Consider the following 12732-nt stretch of genomic DNA (forward strand, 5'->3'; position numbering starts at 1 on the left):
TGGACAGGGTTTGGCATAGCTCTTTGACTGTACTGTCTTTCGGTATGGAAATATCCAAAGTTTCAGGCCTATCATTGATTTTCTTCAAAATCAAGTCCAATTCATCAATGGATTTAAGAATCTCAAGCTCTTGGTTTCGCTGCTTTTCAATACATTCTTTGCTCACACCAGGAACAACCGATTTAATCGAACTAATTTTCTGCTTTAAACTTTCGTTGAGGGAAAATAGGAGGGTTTTTTCCTTTATTAAATGCTCGAGCACTTTTGTATCAACCATACTTTTTCTTAACTCTTCCAGATGTTTAGACAGTTTCAAAACGTTTTGTTGAAGTCTTTGATTTTCCACATAGAGGAACGACTGGTTTTCAAGTAGCTGTTTATTTACCGTTTCTGATAATGGTTCTCTGGCACCTTCGGTAGTCATTGTTGAATTATCACTGGAAATTTGCTTTGATGAAATGGGAAATTAATGTTTGACAAGCAAAGACCGGTAGTTCAAACGTGATCTAGATGTACCTTCATAATGCGACAATCGGGGTATATAGGTGATAAAAACGTAACCATCTCAATGGATTTATTATGCATATGAACTGGGGCAGGATTAAGTTCCGAAAGGCGCATAGAAAAACTGTAACATTATATTCAATGAAACTAGTTTCGTATATAGTGTGTATATAATTTAAACGATTTTTATACCCTCCATATAATTTAAGGCCAATCGCTTTGGACAATCACATCCTCAAGGGCGTTAAAAAAGAAGTAAACCATAAGTACCTTGGGAGATATCGTCCAAAGAAAAAGAATCGTCAACCTTTGCCTTTGCCTTTGCACAAGAAACCACTCCAAAAGCTCCAATCAAAAAAAGTTGCAATCAGTGAATATCAGTCTAACATTAAAGGTCAATATTTTTTAAATTGTAAAAGCATACTAAACATAACAAAAACAGGTAAAAATAAAACCAAAATAAAAATAAATTTTTGAATTGGTCCGCCTACACTGTGAATGACCAGTTCGAACAAGTGAAAACGCTTGCAGCAGGACTAGAAACATTATATCCTATATTTAACTAATTTTCCACTATGGCGTTGCTACTTTATCGCCATCATGGTCGACTGGTTTAAGTACATACTTCGAACTTAGATACTAAAAAAAGTCGTTTTATAAATTTTAACTAAAAAACTGTAATAGAGATTCGAAAAAATCAAAATCATGATTTTGTTTGCAGAAATGAGAGAATCAAAGTAATTAATTAAATGTTTTTTAGAAATGTTCATTGGCTCACAAAACTGTACGCACTTTAACAAATATGGAAATCTACTTAAAAAATCAAGACATTTTCACAATATTGCCTTTTAAAAATTTTATTAATTATATACTTATTACGTTTATTGATCGTGTTGCTAAAGTTAAATCGCATTTGCTAAAAGGCCTTGCAAAAGGAATAGCAAGTCGTTAACTCCTAAACTAATAACAATTTGATTGGTTTTCCTCTCACAATAATTATCGTCTTTGGTTGGCTTCTAACACTGCTGTTTATTGAACACATTTTTATGGTCATTGATTATAATTTCTTGTTAAGAAATAAACTGAAACAGAAATTTCATTATTGCTACCACAGGATTGAACATAACAGTCCATATTTAACAACTTCGATATGAATTCATGCTTTTTCATTTACATTTCATAGTTTCTGTAAATACCTATTCAGTTGAATAAAATATTGGATTTTTCCTACCACTCATTTAATGAGATACTTTGTGGCTATCATTATAGTTATTAATCACTACTATTTTATCATTTTATATATTTAATGTTTTTTTCTTTAAAATGTAATTAAGTTGACATTGATTTCTCACTGCTAAGATTAAATAATATTAATATAATACTATGTTGCCGAAAACGTTTAATCAATATCTGCACTTGTGTCTAATTTATTATTAATTAATTAAAATGGAATCCATGTTTACTTAGATCGCTAAAGTGCCACAGAACTCATGTTACTAAGTAGGCTTTTTAAATAATGTGTCGAAAATTTTATCCGAATATTAAATCAATTTAATATCAAGGATTCTTAGTAACTAAGCGGTCAGCAAACATTTTTATCTGTGCATACTTACAAAGTGTTTGGTTTGTCAACGTCTACTTAAAAAGGCGACAAATGAGATTATAGAATTTTTATTTGCTCTCAGATTAATATTAATGCCAATCTAATCAATAACATTTCCAAATTTCCCTGAAGAGTGTAAAACATACGCCCGCACTACCTTTTTGGTTTGTAACATTTCTCAGGTTCTGAATTAAAATCAATCAATTTTCGTAAACTTTCTAAATTATCCTCTTAGATCCTTTTGTTTAAATTCACTTTGATTTACATCTTTTCACAAAAAATAATTTTATTTTGCGATTGGTATTTCCTTCAGCAACAACCTGGAAAACGTACCTATGCAAAATTATTTATAACAAAAGTTACAGATGGTCTGCTTTCATCTCAACACTTTCTAAAATTGTTTTTCCATTAAAAGTCTTACGCTGGTAAAATCCGCTGCAGCCGCCTAATTCTATTATCTCATTTCCTCTTATTATTTCTCTCAAAGGAACAAAATGTTTGATTTAAATAAACGATTTTGCTAATTGTCAAACGTTTTTAAGAATTAATATAAGGAATCTTAATAAAACGTTACTTAATTAGCTTTTATTAAAATTCCTTATATTAATTCTTAAAAACGTTTGACAATTAGCAAAATCGTTTATTTAAATCAAACATTTTGTTCCTTTGAGAGAAATAATGTTCATTCAAAAATTAAAAAAACTCAATAAATAAAAAACATGCTTGTAAGTCTATTTAAACGTAAAGAAACATTTTGCCAAAGCCATATTTCATGTAACAATTTCCGGTAAACTGTTATTAATTATTTAAACTGTTTGCTCTAAATATTACGACTTAAAAAGCAAATAAATTGTAGAAAGATGTTACCTAAAACTCCTTAGTTTCCAGTTTCCAGCGTTCTAATAAATGTACAATATTATGTATCATATACATATCTATCCTCAATTGACGACAATTATTATATTTTGTTGCAAATAACAGTTTTTTTTTAACAGTCGGCAAGAGGATACAGTATATTTTATCTCCAGTTGGGTCACCTTTGCGGGGTTTATAGGCCCCCGGAGACTACAATCTATGCGACTACGTATAAACAATATAATTATGAAGACATAAACATGCTAATCGGGCACTCAAAATACTTTACGTTCAAGATACTTATTATCCGTTGTTTGGGTTAAAAGATAAATTTGTATTATTTCTTTAAATGTTAATTAATTTGGAGTTTAATTAATGTTTTCGAATTTTTCCATAATTGAAAATGTTCACTTTGGTAAATGGTAAATTACATATAAACACAATCATGTAATTGTTTGGAAATTTGAATGTCAATTACTCGTTTTTGCATGTGTAAATGCAAAATTTGGACAAGCACTATTTCTTATATAGGTACTTAAATAGTTTTCGAAATATATTTGTCATGAAAACTCGGAAACTTCTTTAGTCAACATGAAAAGAAAGATAAAATGGAAACTGTTGGATCTCTGCCAGCAAATCAACATAAATTTTTTTAACCTGAAAATTGGTGAATCCTTTCAGGAAAAACGAAATAAATCAAATTCATACAAAGCAACATCCAGTGAAAACATCTTCCATAACGAATATTAATTGGACAAATTAAGTAGCATTCGAGTTGCAACTTTGTCAGAATGATGCAAGTTTGATTTTCAATTTCATCAGACTATTTCTTTTTGGAGAACTGCACAAATGAAACATTCAGTTAGTTAGCTGTGAAAGTTATTGTCGAGACTCGGAGCCTTTTTAGCTTACCTGGAAGCTCGCAATTCGAAATTGAGCGCGTTTTCGCGTTTGGAAGAACATTAGATTCAAAACGTGCTCGTTTATGTGGGTGTTTATCAGTTCAACTTCTCCCGGAATTTGTATATTTTAAAGTAATTATTAGCTACCAATGTGCTTTGACTACTCTGAAAGGTGTCTAAAGGGTACAACTAAACTAGCTATAAAACGCACTTTAAAATTGTATATGGTCATTCGGTTTATTTAAGCGAAACCACCAATTTTGGAAATTTATCGAAAAATATACAGGGTTATTAAACTGTGTATATGCATTACTCGCATAAAATATATGTGCATCACTTGCAACTTTTGTTAAGAAATAAGCATAAATAAAAGAGTTTAAAGTAGGAAACTAGTAACATTTTGGAAGTTGGAAGAATATTGTTACCCTGTATACTATTTTATTATGTTTTGCAGACAAACATGTTTAAATGAACTTTTTTGATGATAAACGTTAATTTGTCTAGACCAATAATAATAACACCTTGTTTTGCTTCAGAATTATACTGAAAAAAATATAAATAAAAACTAAACACCCGTATATTAAAATTTGCTAAAGTGTAGGATTCCAAATCTACCAGTATTTTAAAACGAGTTCTTCGAACGAATTAAACTTGTCAGTTTCCTTGGTTCTATTGCTGAAAAGTTTAATGCTACTAGAAAAAGTTTCATAATCATGCATTTTAAGTATGCGCTTAGGTATTGCATAATTAGTTGCTCTTATTCTTAAAGTAGTCCTTAGATAAAATGTGTACACATTCATACATGTAAACTGCAATAACAGTGACAGTCAATTTGTTTAAATTTAACTCGGAACATTTTTAAGTCCATAATCCATAATTCCACTTTTGTCTATAGCCTTCCCTCGTCCTCGGAGTTCCCGGATTGTTCAATTTCTCACCCAATTTCTCGCTGTTTTATGCAGAATATTAGATAAACGTGCAACAAAATTTCAAGGGGTCATTCTTTGGCCTATTTTAAGAATATTTTGTTCTATATCAATTTTCGAAAAACCTCGTTGTTTCCAAGATGCAAGGTGAACAAAATTTGAGACCGTAACAACACTTCATTACCAGAAAGTACATTATATTCTTGTTTGTAAAGTTCACTTTCTAAATTTATTTTTATTTGCGAAATTACTGATATATAACTATACAGCGTGGATACATGCATTCATTTTTTTGCCATTGACGGTCGAACTTTTTCAGACATACCAGGATAGTTTCTCATTGAGTTACAGCGAAATTGTCCGATTTTACAAGTCGTCTAAATTATCCTCTGGCGTATAGGTTTCAATACACCTTGTATATTTTTTCTTAATTTCACTTTTCTAACTATTCCGTATTACTTTTCTTGGAGCTCCGTCAAAACATTTTCGAATCTCTATAGGTCCTAGGTATACCTTCTTATTTTATATACGTTTCTCCTCTGCTATCTATTTTAATGTGAACACATCTGAATACACACCCACTCCTGCAATCGGTTATTAACTATTTTTCTCAATTTTTTAGTTTTCCTTTCCTTCAAATTCTTTTTAATTTTTTTAATGCTACATCGAGGAATGTTCATCCTCTGCTAAGTTGAGCTGCTCTGCAAAAGTTGACTATTCTAAAGCCTGTTATTTTCCGAAAAAAAACTTATTGGAGGAAGGTTTCCATTAGAACTACTTTAAATTCAGTTTTTTTAATAAGCATTTTAAAAACACTTTGTATTATTCTCGTTTTAGTTCTTATCGAATTTTTCCAAAAATTTACTTTGTGGTTTTCATCTTTATTGGTTTGAATTTCTTTCCATTAACAGCAATATGAGATTTAGAAAATAGTTATTACCATTGACTAATTGTTACTGGTCGTAGGGCAATGTGATCCTACTATTTTTTTGGTGTCATATGTTGTATTTTTTATATAATGCCAGTACCTATATTTTCTTTCATCTCTTCTTTGCGTCTTATTATCTAGGTAGGTATAGTTCTTTCGTAAGAAGAACGTTTGAAGTGGGAATATTAAGAGCGCTCTGAATCTCTCCAGCATCAAGTCATAATCCTCTATTGCTTCTCCAATAAGAAAAAAGTCGATTAAGTTTTTGAAATAAAAATACCGTAAAAACCATTTTTATACTAACAACCAGTTTTCAGTAAAAAGAAAACTTTTTAAATTAAAAAAAAAATTACTTTAAATTTATACTTTGTGGAATACCTTGTTTGGGTTTATAATCGTTTCTTATTTGGAATTTTTACGAAACATATGTATTTTATATTTTTTTAAATTGCATTAAATATGTTTGAGTTAATAAATGCCATCAGTAGGTTTAAACTTAGATCTCGGGCATTATACAATACTTTTCAGCATTAGGACGTTACATTTAGACTAGTACCATGAGGAAGAAATCTTACGTTTCAAATAGTTACTCCAGTCACCGAAAGATGTGCCTGGTACCATACAAACTAGCAAATTCTACTAAATAATATACATAGGAAACAGCAGATACTGATAATCCACTTCACATTAATGAAATATATTTAACTATCAGTATTAAACATCAGTGTTTTTTTGACTGTCGCTGACTGAAAATGGCTTCCAAAGTACTTAAGGTGAAACTGAACAATGGACTAGAAGTACCAATCTTCGGTTTGGGAACATGGAAGGTAAGTGATTATTGATTTACTGGGTCTCTATGGCTTGTAGCGGCTGCTGATTACGATGTGACCGCAGAGGTCGATACTTATCACTGCATTCACTGTAATGTACAGTGCCTTTATACATGTTTTAACAGAAGTTTTCTGCAAACTGAATATAAGTTTGCAGAACATTTTACTGAAATTAAGAAATTAAGAGGCGAAATAAATAATGCCTGGTCTAGCTTATCTGGTTGGAAATAATTCAATGAACAAAGGTTCATACAATGCGGATATGTCTGCCTACTTCTTGATGTCTTTTAGACTATGCGGAACTGAAAGTTTATAGAGGGTGGCATTTTGTAAGCGATCAATATACTACAATTCTTTGCACAAAAACACTTGATGTTGAAAAACACTTGAAAGTGTTTTGACGACATCAAGGGGAAATCAAAATAACTCAATTTTCTACAGCGGTTGATTTTGATCCCCCAGGGGTAAGTGACAACGGCAAAAGTCAGGTGATGCCCGTTTTAGAGATCTTTATGTACTCATTTAATAAAACTTAAATAATAGCGGCTTGCGAAAATTGCTTGCTACTCGAACTTTATTATATAAGGCATGCAATAATCTACATATTAAGACAAAAATATTTTCTCCTAATTTGGAGAAAAACTGGCCTTTCTCATTTAAAGATAGCTTCTGGGGGCTCGATGGGGGGCAACTATACTTTTAGTTTATCGATTTTCGTTAAAAAATCGGAATAAAATTGACCCTTTTGTTCAAGAAAAAGCCATATGAAATAAAGGTTTTTCTTAAATAGAGTTTTAAGGGAGATAATTTATTTGTCTAAAACTTTTTGTAATTATGTAGGTAGATACAGCAATCCTAAAAAATATTCTATGAGTTACTATTAAAATTCGGTTAATTAAATATATTTGAAAATTCGTCAAATGGCAAAATAGTGAAAGTAGTAACAATTATCAGACTCCTCTACTGATAAATAAATTATCTTATTATGGCTTACGTAAATTGATAGAAAACATTTGTTTAAGTGCTAAGAAAACAAATCACCGTACTAGAGTTATTTAATTTGGAAACCTAAAACTACGTAGATTATGTTATCTATAGATATGTTATTACATGCAATATTATTTAAGTACAAATTTTGACACGAACGTATTTTTATCGGTACTTGAACACTATTTTTGAGCCTACCGTACGTACACTTACATAGTTCACAAAACGTGATTCCAGGCACTTGAAACCTTCGTGGAAGATTTAATTACTTAGCCAAACTTCAGGAGGTCATTTTCTGAGGAATTTAAGTATTTTGTTTCTATATGCGTTGTAAAAACAAACATTGTGGATTCACATTAATCGACAAGAAATTAACACAACCACACTAGGTTGATGGAAATGAATTGGAATATTTAGCAAAAACAGATGACCACAAATCACATGTAAAAAAACATTATAGAAGTGATTTCGGAAGAATCAGTGACGAAAAGCAAGTGCAGCAATTCGAAGGAGAAAACCTCTCAAACGGCAAAAAGTTACGAAACTTATTAAAATAAAGGCGTCCAAATAGAAGCAGAAAAAAGCTTTGCAAGCCGAACGACACTCAACGAAAAATAAAAATGGAGTTTTGCACAAATTAGTGCAAATGCAGCCAACGGAACACGCGGGAAATGCAATCAGCGCAAAGATGAACCTGCTAGTGCGCTGTAAACCGAAATATCTGTAAAAATTGACCAGTTTTGTGTGGTTTTTAAAAAGTTCACATTTTCAATTGTCGCTGTCTACTTTAATATGTTCTCAAACACCCTGCATATGAATATTAACAGGCTTCTTGGGACAAAAACTATCCATCCACGCAAGGCGCACACAAAAAAAAATAAATTTTCGCTCAGAAAAATCAGAATAAATCATAAGATTATTGCATGCGCAATAATCCATGAAAACGGAAACGCGTAAGGGATTCGATTAACAAATTTATTCCACAGAGTACAAACTTAATATTTCTGCAAAAAAAATTGGTAGGTGCTAAGCTCGATATTTTGAGATAAAGTGTGAGTATACACCGATTTGAAAGCTATAAAAGATCGAAAGGCGTTAAAAATTGAGGAAGTAAAATATATGCTGTTATTAAAAAACGAAAAACTAAATTAATATAAAATAAAAAAGAAACCGTCACAAAAGTATACCGGTACAAAACTCAAATAGGAATTACAATTATGAGTTTTAAATTAGGTACTGTTTAACTTGTCTCTCATGTTTGGTTTTACCTTTTTGTCGGTTTTTTAATTTCATAATAATAGTGAAAACATTCCATACTTAAGACTGAAACTACTCTGTGTCCCTAGTAGAGAGCTAAATATGGCTAAAATTATAGCCGAAATTTGATGAAAAACCCAGTAGTACCAACGAAAACCTTTTTTTACAAATTACTATTACGGTCACTACCAAATTACAACCGAATTACTTTGTAATGGTTTTCTTTGAAACTTTTTAAGGAATTTTCTGGTCACTATAACCAAACCTGATATTTTCGTATTCGGCTAATATTTTTGAAAAATGGAGCAATTTTTAGATTGACTAAAAATAAAAATAAAAAAATCTCTTTCATAGCGAAACCAAGAGACTTAACACCATTTCAAGATTTTTTGTAAATGGCTGAAAAAAAAATAAGCATAAAATAAATAATAATGAAACACTTGAAACACCACGTGCATGTATAGAAAATACTGTACCTACTTATTTTCAAATGCTAATTTTTCGTTTATGTCAAAATCATTTTAGGACAGTTCGATCTTACGATTTCCTATTGTAGCTACATTTTTTTAATGCAGATATTTGTTAAACATCAACAAAATTAGAGGATCCGCATCGGAAGCACAAAATAAATTTGCCATTCCGTACTTTAACAAGTAGTAATATTAATTCTTAATTAAATTACTTTTCCACTCATTATTATTTTTCAAATAATGATAATGCTAATTAAATATGATATTGTTTACAACTACCAATCTGCGATTTTTTCATAGTTACATATTTTTTTAGCCTAAATATTGGCGATAATATTGGCTTCGACAGAATCTTCAGAAGTAGAACACAAGTTTGGCATATGTTTTAAAAAATAATATAGGAAACCGATGTTGCTGAGGATCTAAACAATCAATGCCTTTAAAAATTCGAGGAATCAGTTTATTTTCCAGATTTCATGGACAAAAACAAATCGTCATAAAAAATCACATTAAACAGACAAAACTTGATACCTAAACCAATATGCGCTTCAGTCATTTTTTTGTTTTGCTAGAACATTATTAAGAAGCAAAAATAATTTTACATTCAATAAATTGTCTAAAGCGCAAAATTGCCTGCAAACCAGCAATTAAAGTTTTTTGGAATTATAGGTAAGGAAGCCTTCGGAAAACTTTTCTCCCCTCGAAAGGCGCAAAAGCAATTAGTATCTACTATTCGATTTCACAAGTGTTATAATCGAATTCTATTTTATTCTCGTATGTTATAATCTGGCACTGAGCCATAATGTCAGGGGTTCTTTCCATTTATGGTACCTTAACTGATACTCCCCAAACAAGCTGCCGATGGGGGAAAATAAAACAACTCTAGCACATTTCTTGAAAAACATTCCATTAGTTTGTGCCCACATTTAGTTGCATTTATTCATGAACACCATGTATGCTCTATGTTATTATCATTAGCAGTACACAGTAAATAAATTAGTTAGAAAGAAATCTTTAAGTTAGATGCCAAAGTGAATGTGTTAAGCCCCACAATGTGAATTCCATGTGAAACTAGTTGCTTTATTCCACATAATAAATAACATATTAATAGTATATTTTTGTCACAAAATATTTTTATAATTGTAGCGGCCAGTTTACTGATTAGAAAAATCGGTTAGCAACCTCCCGAAAACAAATCTTCCCAAGCGACCATCCAAAGTAATTATTTTTTTCTAAACAACTCACTGATAAGGGGTGTTTGATGCAAGACGTTGCTCGCGTTTGCCGATAATTTATTCGTATAAATACCCCGTGAAGACTAACAGTTGGCATCAGTTGCAACCAGTTCTTCAGCTAAGGTAGTAAGCAGATCCAAACATGAAGTTAGCTTTGTTTTTTGCCTTTGTGGCTGCCGCTTCGGCTTTGCCATCACAAAACGTTGGACTTTTCAAAAAACTACCTGTCCTAGCTGATATTGGGCAGAAAGTTGACATCCAAGTTCCACAACAATATGAACTTCAAGGTAATATTTTCCAAGTAGCTGAATACGTTGCTTACCAATTCAGTCAGGCGCAAAAGCTCGGCTACACTGGCGAACAAGTTTCAAATTACCTGGTAGAACAGGGATTCCCTCAAGTAGTTGCCGAGTATCTTGCTCAACAGTATGAAGCTGGTTTGGACCAAACTTACTTCCAAACACCTTACCAAATGTTCAATTATTATTACAACTCCGGTGTTTCTCAAGAAGCTCAGAAATACCTTGCTGAACAAATCGCTCTGGCCTATCAGCTATATATCAACTACTTAGCTCAATATGGAGAAGGAGCCTACCAGCAGCAATATCCAGGAGTTCCCCAGACTATTTCCCAATACGTTCTCCAGCAAGGCAAATACTACAATCAAAATGGCGTAAGTTATTCAACTGTGCAATATTCTTCCGCGCAATTGCTGCAAGCTAAACAGTATGCTCAAATTGCCCTACAATACTTCGCCAAAGGACAAGTACAACAACAGGCTTACCAATCTGTATATGAGCAGTTAGCAAAGGCTGTAGAATTAGTGGAGAAAATTCAAACTTTGCCGGTTTCTTACCAGACCAAGCAGCAGTTTATTCCATACTATGCTGCCCAGTACTACTCTCAGTTTGTTCTACAAGTTTACCAATACTTGCAGAATGCTTACCAAAGCACTGTAAGCCAAAGTCAAGTTTTTCCGCAATACTTCGTCCAGCAAGTACAATTTGCTTATTTGGCTGCACATAAAGCATACCAAACATACCAATTCAAGCAAAGCAACTCAGGATTCCAGGGAACATTCAACACCAACTTAGCTGCAATCAACTCAAACCAATTTTATGGAAGTAACCAGATTTCTGGAAATACTGGCACTTTTCAAGTGGTACAGGCCGCTAAATCCCTTGTTCAATATGTTCAAGAGCTGACCGCACAAGGAGTCGTTTCCCAAGAGTTTGCCTACTACTTTATTGAGCAATTGAAATCGGTTGGCGTTTACCCAGGACAATACCAACAATTGATGCTGACTTTTGAGAATCTGTACCACTACGTACAGAACTCTAGCGTTCCTGTACAAGTTATGCAATATTTGAAACTGCAAATCCAGTCCGTTCTCCAAACTTTGCAACGTTACCAGTTCCAACCTCAGGCTCAATACAGCCCAGTACAAGGTTTGATCCAGAGTTATTTCAACAAGAACTACCAATATCCATCAAGCCAAAGCCAGTACCAGTATGGACCTTATAGCACATACGCTAACGCTCGCCCCTACTCTTTGCCTTCTTACCAATATGGACTCTATGGACCTCAGAACTTACCATACAAATCAACTGTTGGCAGCTACGTTCCTTTCCAATTCCAAGGAAACTATCCTTATGTTTACTAGAATGTGCAGCTTTTTCAACTGGTAAGTGTCTATTGGTTTATAGAAATTATATAGTTGATTAAGTATGTAGAAAATGTATTTGCTTGATTTAGTTGTTAGTCATTTATATTTCTTTTGCAGCTGTTTGATCGACTTCACCTCAAATTGGAACATTAAGTGAACATATGGATATTACCTTTTGTATTCATGAACTGTAGTTAGTAGTCCTAAGTTGATGAATTTCAATAAAAAATATTTTGGTTGCAAACATAGAGAAACTTATTTTATTTCATTTTAATTAAGTGAAAAACTCTTTTAGGTCCTTAAACTATAATTATGTAGAGTGAATATTACTTATGCATGTAATACATACTTAATTCTAATCGCAGAAATGTTCCGCCTACATAGAGTTCCATCCAGAGTTTATTGCGGCAGTAATTTAGTATTTTTTTACAAACTTCTTTTTGGGTATTTCGTCTCAAAAATTTTTGTCTTTAAAAAAAGACGCAATTTCCTCACGTCTTTTATTACAGATTGATAAATAGTGCTCCTATTTCGCAATAAGAACGAATTATTTATCAAAAAGTAATCAA

General features: G+C 32.1%; 2 protein-coding genes across 2 annotated transcripts in view; both read left to right on the forward strand.

The window, feature by feature from the left end:
- Positions 1-6186: 6186 nt before the first annotated feature.
- Positions 6187-12732, forward strand: part of LOC109545906 (aldo-keto reductase family 1 member B1-like) — a gene marked incomplete at its 5' end in the record, with an annotated part of 14991 nt that continues 8445 nt past the window's right edge. The window contains 1 exon segment of the mRNA XM_048661579.1: positions 6187-6545. Coding sequence (XP_048517536.1) covers positions 6471-6545 — 75 coding nt within the window.
- Positions 10568-12411, forward strand: LOC109543682. Its single transcript, XM_019913504.2, has 2 exons — positions 10568-12181; positions 12281-12411. Exon 1 carries the CDS (start codon positions 10640-10642, stop codon positions 12158-12160), a length of 1521 nt encoding a protein of 506 aa, XP_019769063.1. The 5' UTR covers positions 10568-10639; the 3' UTR covers positions 12161-12181; positions 12281-12411.

The sequence above is a fragment of the Dendroctonus ponderosae genome, unplaced genomic scaffold (genome assembly GCF_020466585.1).
Source record: "Dendroctonus ponderosae isolate FM_Combo_2020 unplaced genomic scaffold, Dpon_F_20191213v2 Dpon_F_20191213_1, whole genome shotgun sequence".
NCBI lineage: Eukaryota > Metazoa > Arthropoda > Insecta > Coleoptera > Curculionidae > Dendroctonus > Dendroctonus ponderosae.